This window comes from Quercus suber, unplaced genomic scaffold, assembly GCF_002906115.3.
Source record: "Quercus suber isolate HL8 unplaced genomic scaffold, Cork oak 2.0 scaffold_158, whole genome shotgun sequence".
Taxonomy (NCBI): Eukaryota; Viridiplantae; Streptophyta; class Magnoliopsida; order Fagales; family Fagaceae; genus Quercus; species Quercus suber.
Window position 1 is genome coordinate 891,370 of NW_027069619.1, and position 15,533 is coordinate 906,902.

The 15,533-nt window shown below is 33.5% G+C and overlaps 1 protein-coding gene across 1 annotated transcript; it reads right to left on the minus strand.

The window, feature by feature from the left end:
• Nucleotides 1-10,306: 10,306 nt before the first annotated feature.
• Nucleotides 10,307-13,346, minus strand: LOC112018906 (pentatricopeptide repeat-containing protein At5g56310-like). The gene is made up of 2 exons (XM_065777558.1): nt 10,986-13,346; nt 10,307-10,865 (listed from the first exon to the last, which is right to left on the minus strand). Exon 1 carries the CDS (start codon nt 13,295-13,297, stop codon nt 11,810-11,812), a length of 1,488 nt encoding a protein of 495 aa, XP_065633630.1. The 5' UTR covers nt 13,298-13,346; the 3' UTR covers nt 10,307-10,865; nt 10,986-11,809.
• Between the last annotated feature and the right edge of the window lie 2,187 nt (nt 13,347-15,533).

Here is a 15,533-nt window from a genome sequence, read left to right on the forward strand (position 1 = left end):
TCCTAGCACTTTTCGATTAGAATAATATTATTTTCATATTGGTTTACCATAAGGGATGGCAATGGGCTAGGGCGGGTCCGAAAGATAGGGTATTCGGTCCCGCCTTGCATAATTTTGTCTTACCCCATCCCTACCCCGCCCCGCATGACGGGGAAAATTTTCTTATCCCATCCCCTTTTGGAAAATAAAGCTAAATAAACAAGTTTTTTATTCAACAATACAAACCCTAAAAAAAATAATTAGCAATGCTAAAAAGTAAATAGATAGAGTTAGAAAGATCTCATAAACTATAGAATCACGCAAAATGTGTTGTTCTTAAAGGTTGATTCATGTCACTCGAAGTAGAACTCGATGTGAATGGCTCTCTTGGCCGAAAAACCTCCCAAGATTATACTATAGTGATTTCTTCAAATTGATCACACACTCAAGCAAGAAGAACTAGGAACAACCTTACTTGTCTTTCCATTCCTTAAAAAAAAAAAAAAAAAATTGAAGCTGAAATTTTTGTGCAGCAAACCAGAGCAAACAGAGAGGAGATACGGCTAGAGAAGATGAAAAATATGACTTATTGAATAGTGTGAGTCGTATGGTTTTATAAGCTAACTAAGCAAAGGACATGGGCTGCTCCAACGGTTACTGTGCATGCCCAACGGGCAGCGCATTAAATGCCCCCAACGAGTTGCTTGGTTAATGCCTAACGAGCTGAACTGAATTGGGCTAAAAGGAAAAGAAAGGGAAAAGGAATGAGGTCCAAGAGAGATAGAGACAAGCCTAAATCCAACCGAAGCTTAACTCTAACCCTTAACCCATTATCTTTCAAGCTATTACTTAAGTTGTGCTATGGTTTATAAACATACATGAAAACTCATCTCTAACTAATGTGGGACACAAGTACAGTTTAAGTGTTTGAAACACACATACTCCAACAATCCTCCACATGTTACAAACATTAAACTAGGAAAGACAATAAACTCAAGAAGGCATGCATCAATATGGTACCATAAGGTTTTAACCATACCTAGGATAAATAAGTAGGAACTACTAGACAATGGTAGAGTTAGACTCTTTTAACCAAGCTATTAGATAACCAAACCTATCGCCCACATACCTTTCTTTACCAAGGTTGTTCTATAAGCAGGTTGGCACCTTATACAGGCCATGCGCCACTGGGTTTCATGAGAGCTCTAGAGACCTACCCAAGTTTCATAGGAAGCGGCACAACTTCCACTCCCACATAGGTGGCATCCATCAAGAGTGTATGCAGTACACCCCATCCCAACAGATAGGGACTATGGACCCATTAAGAGCTAGAGCTTAACCTCCAACAATTTTTAACTTAGCACTATCTCACACTATAGGGATGGACTCATCACTAATCTCCTTAATGAGATAACGAAATACATAATAACTGACAGTGCCCATATAGACCACAAATGACCTCTACCCATTTAACCCCTGTGTGGAATCACCCATAATAGAGGTTGGTCATTGGCCATAGTGTTACAATTTGGGTATCAGTCTTATCCCCCTCGATGTTTCACTCACCAACCTTCTTACTAGTGGCTTGGTCAAAGGATCAACCAATTCCTTTCTGACCTCACAAAGTCCAAGGACATTACACCATTATTAATGAGCTGTCTCACAATATTGTGCCTTAATCGGATATATCGACTTTTCCCATTATATATTTTGCTCTTAGCACATGCTATGGCATCCTGACAATCACAATGTATGCAAACAGAGGCAATAAAGTTAGTATACAATGGTATATCAATTAACAAACTCTTAAGTCACACAGCTTTGGACCCAGCCTTCTTTAAGGCTATTAACTTTGATTCCATGATGGATCTCGCTATGCAAGTTTACTTGGATGATTTCCAAGAGATAGCCTTTCCAGCTAGTGTGAACACATAACCACTAGTGGGCTTTACCTCATTTGTACCAGGGATCCAATTAGCATCACAATATCCTTCTAATATAGCAGGATAACCACAATATGACAAACCATAATCAAAAGTACCCTTCAAATATCTCAACAATCTTGATATTGCATCTCAATGTTCAATACTATGATTATGAGTATATCTATTCAATCAACCAACAACATATGCAATATCAGGGCGAATACAATTTGTCAAAAACATTAAACTACTAATGATTTGTGCATATTTATCTTGTGAAACATTATCACCACGATTTTTAAACAAGTGCACCTTTGAGTCAAAAGGAGTAGACATATGTGACATATCAAAGTGTTCAAACTTTTAAAGAATTTTCTCTACATAGTGAGATTGTGATAGTGTAATGCAATAAATATCCCTAAGGATCTTGATGCTCAAGATTATATTTGCCTCACCCAAATTTTTCATATTAAAATTAGAGGCAAGAAAGCATTTAGTATCATGCACAACATCAAGGCTACAGAAGAAGGAAAAAAAAAATCCTTGTTGGGTAGAATAAAATGAGTTGATAACATGTTTGTTTAAATAGTAGGGTTTTTGGTATGAAAAATTTACAATTTAATTCTTATCAATGCGGGGTAGGGTAGGTTGGGTCTAAAACTCTAAACCCATCTCCGCCCTGCCCTGTGGTGCAGGGCTAAAATCCCACCTCATTCTCGCCTCACGACATTTGTGGGGTAAGGAAAACTTGCATGGGGCAAAGCAAGGAGAGGTGTGTCAAGTGGGGCGAGACAAAATTGCCATCTGTTTAACTAAACTTTGTCCTTACTTTAATATGCTTAACATAACAATGCAATATAAGCAAAAAAAATAATATTAACAATACTAAATAAAAATATTTTTTTTTTAATAAATAACAAAGTAGGATATGTCACAAACTATTAATCATAAAAATCATATGGACAAATTTTACGTACAAAATTAGTTGTAGCCCAAGGCTACAACCTTACTCAATAAAATAAACAATATTACATATTTTGAAACTTGAACTATTGAATTGCATGTTTTTTACGCTCTTAATACATATTTCAAATTTTGTGTCAATTAGATATTATTTACTATATGATCTATAAGTTTATATTTTATGCATAATTTTAAACTACAAAAGCTTGCAATTTAAACAATTTATTGATGACATAGCTATTGATCTTTAATTTTATAGAAATTTTGCAAGTATAGAGAATATAAAAAGAAGATGTAATTCAATGGTAGATTTGTCAAAATTCACCTTCAATAAAAAGATATTGAGTAAGGTTGTAGCCTTAGGCTACAACAAATTTTGTAACTAAACTTTGTCCATTTTTTATTCCAAATAGAATATGCTTGAAAAAGTTGAAATGCTCCTAAGAGATTACTTATTTTTGGAAACATATGCTTGAAATGCTCTTAAAATGAATGATCTATAAATGGCAACCAAATTGAATATTAAAAAAAATGAGACATAACAAATTTGAAAATTATTTGAATGGGGCATGACATAAAATTTATTCATTATTGGGTAAACAACATATTTAGTCCCTATAGTTTATACCATATTTAGTCCCTATCGTGTCAATTTAGTCTCTACTTTTATTTTTTGGATAGAAATTGCTGACGTGACTAATTACCAAAATAAAAAATTAGCTTACGTTGATGTGAAAATAATCTAATTTTTTATTTTGGCCGTTTGCTATGTTAGTAATTTTCATCCAAAAGATAATGGTATAGACCAAATTGACACAACTCTAAAAGGCCAGGGACCAAATTGACATAATTGGAATGTTAGGGACCAACTTAAAATATGGTATTAAAAATAGGGACCAAATATGTAGTTTACCTTTCATTATTTTAATTTATTATAGTATATTTATTGTACATTTTGGGAGGGGGTTCAAAAATAAAGGACCCCTCTCCCTTCACCAATAAGTTAGGGAAAAGACAACTCAACAAAATAATAATAATAATAATAATAAAGAAAATTTATGTATTACTATTTATTTAGTGTTGTTTATGTGAGACAATATATATGTTCATGAACATCTTGTTTGTGCTATTGGATTTATGTTCTTAATTTCCTAGTGTGGATATTGGCAAGAATTTATTGAAATTTGTAAGATTGAATTTATTCAATCATGTGTTGGCTTTATGTGTTGGACCCCTCTCCCTTCACCAATAAGTTAGGGAAAAGACAACTCAACAAAATAATAATAATAATAATAATAAAGAAAATTATGTATTACTATTTATTTAGTGTTGTTTATGTGAGACATTATATGTTCATGAACATCTTGTTTGTGCCATTGGATTTATGTTCTTAATTTCCTAGTGTGGATATTGGCAAGAATTTATTGAAATTTGTAAGATTGAATTTATTCAATCATGTGTTGGCTTTATTTCGTACTAAATTTGCTTGTAATTTAGCAATTAGATACCCTGTATTTAGGTGGGAATTATGTAAGGGTAGTGTATTAGAAAGTGTGAAGAAATCTCAAGAAGTGTGCAATTCAAGGGAGTCTCGCGATTGGATCTCGCGACTGGTAAGTCGCCAGAATGGCACACGTGTGAAGCATGCAGGGGGAGCTAGGGGTGAGCAGAAAGTCATCGACACTGATCCAACCGATTGGTGCCGATCGTCCTGCACCGCCATTGCAACTAACCAACGAAGCTGATGTCGGCGATCGGAGCGCGAAGGGAATCTCGATGCCGATGCGGTGCGGTCATCAGAGCTAGAAATCTGAAATCGATACATGCCAAACCGATACCTATATGTATATCGTTCTCCACTTCTCGGCTTCTCCAGTTCTTCGATTTGAGTTCTCTGTTCTTCTCCCAAGTTTTAGTCTATTTAGTTTAGTTTAGATGGTAGATGGTAGATACGGCATCATTCGAACACAGATTCTCATTTAAAATTTTTTTTTTTTAATAAAACGTTGTCCTATGATTTGGATGTTATTTAAAAAAAAGAAAGAAAAAAAATGGACAAAACGGTGCCATTTTGGTTTAGGTTTTCAGATTCTGCCCACTATAAATTCATTCTTTTGTGACCATAACCCTTTAACTCTCTCTCTCTCGTTCTCACCTTTCGCCTGAGTCTGAAGATAGGATTGTTCGTTTATGGCATTCTACCACTTTATAGGTACTTTTCTTTTCCAGTAAAAGTATGTCTAAAGTTTTATATGCCTCTAAGGTTGGCTTGGCTTGAGAGCCTCTTTTGTTTACTCTTTTCCTTTAGAGACTTTTTTCTTTGGTGGTAAATCTAGAGTTGATAAAGGTGTTCTTAGATAAGGTATAGGAAACAACCGTTCAAGTATATTATTTTAGCATTTCATTTCTTTCATGGCCTATATTTTCCTTATGTATCCTTAGCAAATAGTATTCTGTCACAAGAAAGCCACAAGGTGCTAGGGCTTTTCAAATTGTTTATACATTCTTGAGTTCCTTGTTTCCCATTTTAATACTCTAATATATCTTCATGTGAACAAAGTTTTTGCTTAGGTTTTGGATCATTATTGTTTGGGTGAACATATTTTTTTTATAAAGTTTTCGTTGAACATATATATATATATTTTTATAGGTTGAATAGATTATTTTTATTTAAAAAAAAAAAAAACAGATTGTTAATGTTTTAAACTGACCAAACTGATTAAACTAAGCCGATCAATCTGCATCGCTATAGGTTAGAAAACCGACCTAATCGGTATGCATCGGTTTTAATTATTACAAAACCGATCCCTATCAGTTTGGTAACAAATTTGAGAAAAAACTGAGCCGACCAAACCACGCATACCCCTAAGGGGAGCTAAAGGGCCACGACAGCTGGAGCACTATAGAACAAAATTTCCAGTCTGGCCAGGCTAGCTCACGACTCAAACTCATGACTCGTTCCAGTCGAGAGGCCGAATCACCAGAATGCCTTGTTTGTTGAAAACTGACTTTTCGTATTCCTTATATACCCTACTATATATACTCTTATACTCATGAAATGTTGAGAGTTTCCAGAGAGAATTTTGAGAGAAAAACCCTAGAGAAAAACAAGATTGACTCATTCACAATTTTCATCCTTTAATTCTCCAAATTCCTCTACTATCACCCTCTCCATTGACATATCCTTGAGAGGTACATCTAGCCAAATCCTTATCTCACCATACCCATATCAGTGAGACTGTATTTTGGTGCATGGGAAGCAGTTCATAAGGGACCAATTCATTTTAGTTGATGCAATGAGCGATTGCGGGATTTGGTAAGCTAGAGAAGACAATGTTTGGCGTAATCCTATTGGAGCAAGAAGCTTGGAGAGCTTAGGTGCACTAGGTAGATTAGGATTGGAGGGTCTTCTGCTATTCATGTATCTCAAATTGATTCTCTAGTAGATTATTTACAGTTTAGAGGCCGGCGGAGAGGTTTTATACCGAGTACTTCGGTTTCCTCTTCGATAACACATCGCCGTATTATTTTTATGTTTGCATCTCTCTTCCTTTACTCTTTACCTTTTAATTACTGCTATAATTGTATTTAAATTTGGTTTAGAGTGTTTTACCAATTTGGATTTAACTTATATTTATCGTTCCGCATATATATTATTTGTGTATAAGCTTGTGTTGGTAAGTTTATATTTGGGGATTTAAACGTTCACAGGTGTTTTACACCCTATTTGAACTTTCAAAATTATATATGTTTGTGGTGTTAGAACTAATTTGGTATCTGTAAGATGTAACTTCGATATTTGAATTTTGTTTATATCTTTGCCTTGATTGGATGTATTTTGTGCGATTAATATCAAAATCCAATTTTTAATTTTGTAGCCCTTTTAAACGGTCTCTGCTTCAATAATACCGCGTGAATGAATAGTGAACACCAATGACTGATTGGTAACTTGTGAAGAGTGAAGACTAGATAATGAAGGTTTTTCTCAAAAAAAGATATTGAAAGTTACGTTGTCATTTTTTTAAATAGGGAATATATTGTCAGATTGATGTCACTTGATTACTACAACTCCCCAACGTAGTTATAGATAAATAAATTACTAGCGCTTCATATTACAACGATTCCGCTGTAGCTTAGTAAATAAATTTGGATATTCGGCCTTCGCAAGAGGGTCCCAGGTTCGAGTCCTGGCAGCGGAGTAAATTTTTTAATAATTAGGCTTTGCTGTCACTACCCTGATTGTTCAACACTTTAACTAACATGACACATTTCTCATATACATATATATATATATATATATATACTACCATGTGACAGCCAAAAAATAAAATTTGTAAGGGTCTAAAATACATCCATGACTTTTAAGTCTATAAAGTAATACAAACATATATATGGATATACAATTCTCTTCAATATAAGAAAAAATCAACAATTTTCCAGGATTAAGGCATGGTTGTTTACCTCGTTTTATAAGAAAATTTCATGTTAGTTTTATATAATTTAATACATAATTTTCTCTCATTAATTCATAATTAACTAATCATCCTTAAATTATATGTATTACAATTAATATTATTTAAACATTTTAAATCAAATATTTTTATGAAATAAATTAAAAATTACACATTAGAGTAAAGTGGTACTATTAGAACAAAGTTTACTTCGAAACCAATTTGAAATCTCCTCTAACCTACTACGATAGCAATTTATAAAATTATTTATATGTATTATTTAAAAAAGTCACATGACTTACTAAAAAGTTATGTGATTACAACTATATGTAAATGATCTTTTCAATCACCACTTAGTAGGTTGAAGGAAGAAATATTCAAATTGTTTTGGTGCTAAACTTTGAGCCATGTGAGTAAACCTATACATGGATAGTCTCTTCAGTGGCCACTTCGTAGGATAGAGGAAGATGTTTCAAACTAGTTTAGAGCTAAACTTTTTCTATAGTTTTAGAAAACATAATATGTATTAATTTTTTTTTTTTAATTTCACTTTAATATGCTTAACATATTCATTGTGATATAAGAGAAAAATAAAATTAACAATACTAAATGAAAAAGTTTTCTCTTGTTTATAAATAATAAATTATATATTTCTCAAAAAATTACAAAATTAGTTGTAACTTTACTTACTCAATATCTTTTTATTAGAGATAGAATTTTGACAAATCCATTATTGGATTATATCTTTTTCTTATATTCTCTATACATGCAAAATTTATAAAAAAAATTAAAGATAAAAAAATTTATACCATCAATAAATTGTTTAAATTGAAAATTTTTGTAGTTTAAAATTTATTTATTTTTTTAAATTATTACATTACATTTATTATACATTGTGGGAAGGGGGTTAAAAAGTCAAGGACCTCTCTCCCTTCCCCAATATGTTAGGGAAAAGACAACTTAAAATAATAAAATTATTTACTGTTATTTGTTTTGTGTTGTTTATGTGAGATATATTATGTATGTTTGTCGTGTTATAATTTAGAAATTGGTATTTGTAATATGTAACTTTGATCTCTGAGCTTTGTTTATGTATTTGTAATTTGATACTATGCCTTGATTGAATATAATTTGTGCGATTAATATCAAAATCCAATTTTTAATTTTGTAGCTCAGGCTAAGCCCTTTTTAGATGTCTGGGGCTTCAATACAGCTTGACTGAGCAGTGATTCAGTGAACACCAAAGACTAATAGGCTAATTGGGAACTTGTGAAGACTTTAGATAATGAGAGGTTGTTCTCAAAAAAAGAATAATGAAATTAATATTTTCATTTTTTATAATAGGAATATGTTGTCAGATTGATCTCAGTTGATTACCACAACGTAATTATAGATAAATAAATTACTAGTGCTACGAACTACAACGATTCCGCTGTAGCTAAGTAAATTTGGATTATCCGGCCTTCGCAAGAGGGTCCCAGGTTCGAGTCCTGGCAGCGGAGAATATTTTTGTTTAATTTTTTTAACAAAAAAAGTTCTTTAAATTTCAATTTCATTCTTATTAAATTATTAATTTAATTGGTTGAAATTTTGATTGGCTTGTTTTCAATTCACTACACTAATTGTTCAACACTTTAACAGTTTAACTACTTGTGACACAGCCAAAAAATAATATTTGTAAGGGGCTAAACTAAATAAATCAATAACTTTTAAGTCTATAAAATAATACAGACACACACACACATATATAATTCTCTTCTATATAGGAAAAAATCAATAATTTTTTAGGATTAAGGCATGGTTGTTTGCCCTTGTTTTATAAGAAAATTTCAAGTTAGTTTTATATAATTCAAGGCAAATATCGTTAAATTATATTAATTTTAATTAATATTATTTAAACATTTTAAATCATAGTTTGTATTAAATAAATTAAAATTTATACATTAGAGTATAGTAATAGTCTTAGAACAAAGTTAACTTCCTAACCAATTTGGAAGAATCTCATTCAACCCATTACATCGAGATTTATAAGATTATTTATGTGTATTATTTAAAAATAAAAGATTTTATACAACATGGACTACAAGAATTTTTATGCAACTCACTATGTTTGTGGATGGTTTTTTTAACCGTCACGTATTAGGTTGCATAAAAATTCATGCAATCCAAGTTGCATAAAAACATTTCTCACAAGTCACATGACTTAATAAAAAATTCTTGTGACTCTAAAACTACACGTGGATAATCTTTTCCAATCACCACTTAGAAGGATGAAGAAAGATATTTTCAAACTAGTTTGGAGCTAAACTTTGAGTAATGTGAGTAAATTTATATATGTATGATCTTTTTAATCACCACTTCTTAGGATAGAGGAAGATGGCTTCAAATTGGTTTGAAGTTGAACCCAAACTTTTTCCATAGTTTTAGAAAAAATAAAATATATACAAATCAATTAAATTTTTTTTTAAAAATGTTACTTTAATATGTCTTAACATATACAATGTAATATAAGAGAAAAATAATATTAGCAATACTAAATGAAAAACTTTCCTTTTGCTTACAAATAACAAAGTAGAATATGTCACAAACTTTTAACCATAAAATCATAGCATTTTTATTCCAACGGGAAGGGGGGAAAATGTATTCCTTTATGTCTTGTTTTCTACATACAAAATGAAAAATAATTTTTTTTAATAAAAGATTTACTTATACATATTTTTGAAAATCAGCTTGAAAAGGTTGAAATGCTCCTAAAATTAATGAGCTATATATGGCTAACAAATTGAATATTAAAAAATATGAGACATAAAAATTTTTAAAATATTTGAAGAGGGCATAATGTAAAATTTATTCATTATATTAAATTATTACTGTATAATTATTATACATTGTGGGATGCGGTTAAAAAGTCAAGGACCCCTCTCCCTTCACCAATATGTTAGGGAAAAGACAACTCAATTAATAAAAAGAAAATTATTTTGTACAAAGTATTTTGGTAACCATTACCAATATGCATGACAGTCGCAAGCTTCATCATGCTTGATGAAATTTACTCAGGACAGAAAAAGAGAAAAGCAATAGGTTGTTTTTTGTAGATAGGAAGCAGCCATCCTTGTATGTTTCAGCCAGTGAAAGTTGCTGGACCATAATATCCTGGGGCTCAGCTATGATATTTGTATAAGAAGAAATACTCGGATATTAAGAAGTCCATAAAACAAAAGAGTTCAAATAGCTTTGGACATATCGGATTTCCCAGAAGCTAATCTCCTGAGTCGTCATTAATTACTGTCAAAAGAGATTGAAAGTCCCCCTCAAATTTACAAAATTAATTCCAAGATTCTTGGCACAAGTGTTTGCCAAGAGAGCCACTTGTTGATGGGTCCTTTGCCAGTCAGTGGCCACAACTGTTAGGTAAGATCCATGGTCACAGCAAATGGTTACATCAAATTTGAGTTTGAGACAACCCAATGGAGGAGGAGTCCAAGATACTTTTGTTGAGAGTGAAGATGATTTTTCATACCCAAATGATGAACTAATGGATTCTGTGTTCCTGCAGAATTAAATCAGAAGATGGAATTCAGTTGGGAAGCTTAAAAGCAGATATTACCATCAACCAAATAGGCAAATACACATGGTTCATGGCTGCATGTAGCACTAACAGAGAATGTACCTTTGTAATCCACAGTGTGAGGAACATATAAAAGAGCAGTTTGTCAGCTATAGATGAATCATACTGCATAAACAGACTTGCCCAAATGGATACCAAAGAGAGTACAAATATTACAATCAGAACAATTAGGTATTTCACAAACTTCTGTTTTAAATTGAAAATCAAATACAAGTTTGATGACTGTGAATTGGTTACCCTAACTATTGAATCACAAACTATAATAAATGCAAAACCACATCCTATGTTGCTGAACAGAAAACTCCATCTTTGGTCTAAACGGTGGTATAGTTGAGTAAACTGATAGGATTTAGACTTCATGTGGCTTGAATTCAGTTTAAAAGAAGAAGAAGAAGACATTTCTTGGCTGATCCAGTTCCTTTCTGCAAAGAACTAAATTGTCAGTCTAGCTTGAGCTCCTCTGGTAACATCTCTGATAAAGAAGTTATTAGAATCTCTAAATGGTGATTTCAAGTTATAATTCCAACTAATCTTAAGCTGTCAAGCAGCTCTAAACTGGCTGCAAACCCGAGCAACAATCTTAATTGATGTTTTGACTTTAGGAACGAAGTGTGTCAGGAGTCCATGTAATTTGGCTTCGAAGCACAATTTGTGTCTCCTCTAACTAAGAAAGATCAGAATAAAAGGCAGCCTAAACATAATTAGATCACATGAATCAAGATCAAATACCTCTTCCCACTTCTTTTGTCTACAAGAAAGACCAATCAAGATACTTATGCATGATAAAAACCACTGGTCTCTTCCCGTATGTTAATTAAAATTTATACCATCTCTTAATCATGATATATCATCAAGCCATTTCTATTTCACACTGCCAAATGGGTGTTTTCTGATGCATATTTACATACAACATTTTCACTATCCACCAGGCTCCATCCAGGTGTTTTCTTCAGGCTTCCTTCTTTCATTAACTTTCTCAGCCTCAAAACATCTCCCCACTTTCCAGCCTCTGCATACATATTAGACAAAACAACATAAACTCCATGATTATGAGGTTCCAAAACAAGAATTTCGTTTACCACTCTTTCAGCAACCTCAATATTTCCATGGTTTTTACTGGCCCCCAACAAAGCTCCCCAGATCACCACATCAGGCTTCCACACCATTCCTTTTATCAATTCCTCTGCTTCCAGCAGCTTCCCACCTCTCCCAAGAAGATCAACCATGCACCCAAAATGCTCAATCTTTGGTTCAATGCCATACACCCTTTTCATGGAACGAAAAATCTCATGTCCAACATCAATCAAGCCAGCATGACAACAGGCAGATAAAACCCCAACAAATGTGATGTCATTTGGCAGAACCCGCTCATTTTCTAGCTTTCGGAAGAGACTAAGTGCCTCTTCAACATGACCATGACTTGCCAACCCACAAATTATTGCATTCCAAGTCGCAACATTCTTTTCACACATACTATCAAACAATTCCTGAGCTACCAAAATCGCTCCATTCTTCGCATACATATGCACCAATGCAGTCCCAAGAATCACTCCCACCTCAATCCCCTTCTCCTTCATAAACAAGTGAATTCTTTCTCCCAATTCTAAACAACCCAATCGAGCACAAGCAGACAACACAGAGGCCAAAGTTGCATTGTTTGGTTTAAACCCCTCAGCAACCATTTGATCAAAAAGTACCAAAGCCTCATTGGAACAAAAATTCTGCGCATACCCACTAATCATCGTCATCCAAATACTCAAATTCCTCTCAGGAAATTCCTCAAACATCAACCGGGCATCCCCTAAACTAGTCGAAACAGAGTAACCCCTCACCAACCCATTAACCACATGCAAATCCAAGTCCAACCCAAATTTCACAACATGTGTATGAACCTGCTTGCACAATAAAACCGAGCAAAACCGCGAACAAGCTTTGAGAACAAAAGGGAACGTGTGTTTGCCCGGTACAACACCGACCCTCCTCATCCTTACGTAAAGAAACAGAGCCTCACAAGGGTTTGGGCCACTAGCGTTAGCTGTAATGAGCGTGTTCCACATAAAGCCATTTGGGGTTTGTGTGTTCTCGAAGATCTTTAGAGCGTAAAGAACATCGCCGGAGTCGGAGAGGGCGCAGAAGGAGAGCAATCTGCTAGCGGCGAAAGTGTCGTGGATGCGAGCAGAGACAATCATTTGGGCATGGACTTGTTTGAGTTGGCGCATTGAAGTGCATTGGTCTGCTAGGAGAGAAAGACCAGGAGGCTTTGGCGGTAGAGGAAAACGGGTGTAAGAAGAGTGTAAGCGTAGTGTGAAGAGAGAGAGTGAGTTGGTGAAGAAGTTCGGTTTTGGCGGGAACATTTTTGGAGGTTGGTTGAGACCGACATGAAAACGAGCCGTTAGAGAATAGCAGAGAAACTTTGCATTATACTCATATATTGTTACACGTTCTCTTTAATTTATTGAACAAGGATCCTTTTTTTTTTCTTTATTCTTTTTTCATTTAAATATTAATGGGATTGGGGATGAAAGAAAGTCAAATTATGTTTGATTTGAATTTGATTTTAGAAATTTGGTATAGTAAAATACTAAAATGTATTCTAAATCATTAAAAAAAAAATTGCTAGATGCCTTTTTTTTTGTTACTTTTTTTCATTCTTTTTCACTTCATTTAAATGCAAAATATTACATCACTAGATGCAAAATATTACATCACTAGATGAGTTCTTTGTTTTTATCTTTTCAGAATGAAAAAATGGTTTACCTTCTTGTTATTTTAGATGAAAAAAAGGGATTTGTTGGAATTAATATTTACATATGAGAGGTGTGATTAAATACTAATGAGAAGAATGACCGATAGTCTTTTGGGTTAAATGGTGTCTCAATATATTATATTCAACGTGATCTTAAAGAAAATACTAATGTTTTTCTAGTATTAGCATTATTTAGCTTAGTTGGAGCCTCTTATTTAAGAGGCTTAGGCTAGTTTAGCAAAAAGAAAAAAAGAGTCTTAGACAAATGAAAAGGTTATGCAGTCTGCTTATATGTCATTTGATTTAGTGTGGTATGAAACAACAATCTTGAACAAAAAAAAAATTAATTGGAACTTATATTTTCTCTCAACGTTGGCTCTTGTTACTTTATCTACTCTAATTTCCTCTTGGTTGTTTGTAATATTATGTATATTAGATATAGAGGCAAAAATCATAGTACATAACGACATATGTGATATGACATTTGAATTTAAGAGATTAATAGTCTCAACTCCTAATAATATATATATTTTTTGGAACTTTTAGAAACACCTCAGCTCGTCCAACATCTATTTCTTGGTTTTCTCGAGCATATAATTGGTTATTTCTTAACTTTTGCTTTTCTTGTAAAATGTATTTTCGTGGAATGCTTTATATATATAGGTAATCAGAAAACTATTATTAATGAGAAAATTAAGAAAGTACAAGTTGTTCATGATGATGAACAATCAAGAAAAAATAGAACAAACAGCACAACAAAAAGAGTAATTAGGAAACTAAGCTAAGGGAAAGCATAAACTCAGAGAGAGAAGAACAATCAGTAAAACCCCAACAACAAGACCACTCCAAAAGACTACGTTAGCATAAAACCTTTAACTCATCCAACGTCTTCTCATTATCCTCAAAGGAACGACGATTACGTTCCAACCACACAATCCACATTAAGCACCTTGGAACCAAATTCCAAATGTCCAAATTATGTTTCCCAAGCCACTGATGCCAACAAGATAGCAAACATGCCATTAAACCTGGTATAACCCAATGAATACCAAAAGCCTGAAGCATAAAAGTCCATAGGGAATAAGTAACAGGACAATGAAGAAGAAAGTGGTCTACTGACTCCCTATCACAATAACACATTGTGAGCGTGCCTTTTTTCTTCAGCACACCGGCCCAAGGATCTTGGGCCAAATAAATGTAGTTTAGTGGACTGGGCTTGGTTCATCACAGTTAAGGGGCTGTTTAAGAACTGAGTGGTGCACAGGATAAGTTCCCTATAACACAAATAAACTAACAAGCGAGAATATCTGTATTGAATGACAACGAAAACAGCAAAGAAATACAAAATAATCAAGAAATACACAAAACAGTGGTTAGGGATCCCCGGATCAATGAGAGATACTTTATTAATTTTCTTTGATCATAATTACAATGTGCTCACTAAGACGTGATACAAGGTTCAAATAAGCTCAAAAATTACAGACTTAGATGGCTGTCTAAGCCCCTAAGACTTGCAAAGTTTGAATCATTTTGAATTCGAGTATGTGCTATAGTGGCTGTTCTTGGGATACCGGGAGATGTTTCTCTGTTTTCCTTGAATTTTACAGAGTTCCCTAAATGATTCTATTATGATTTTCCTCTTGCTAAATGCCTTCAACATTGGTTACTTCTTCCTTTTATAGTGTGACCCTAGGGCTTCGAGGTACCAGTCATTTCTTTCTTTTGCCCTTCCCTGGGTACTAGAGCTCGTTTTGTGCCTATCACTCAAAAGGCTGAGCCTTTCCCTGTTTCTCATAATCTCCTTCTTTAGGTGCTGTTTCTTTGAAAGTCCATGGCTGACTTTC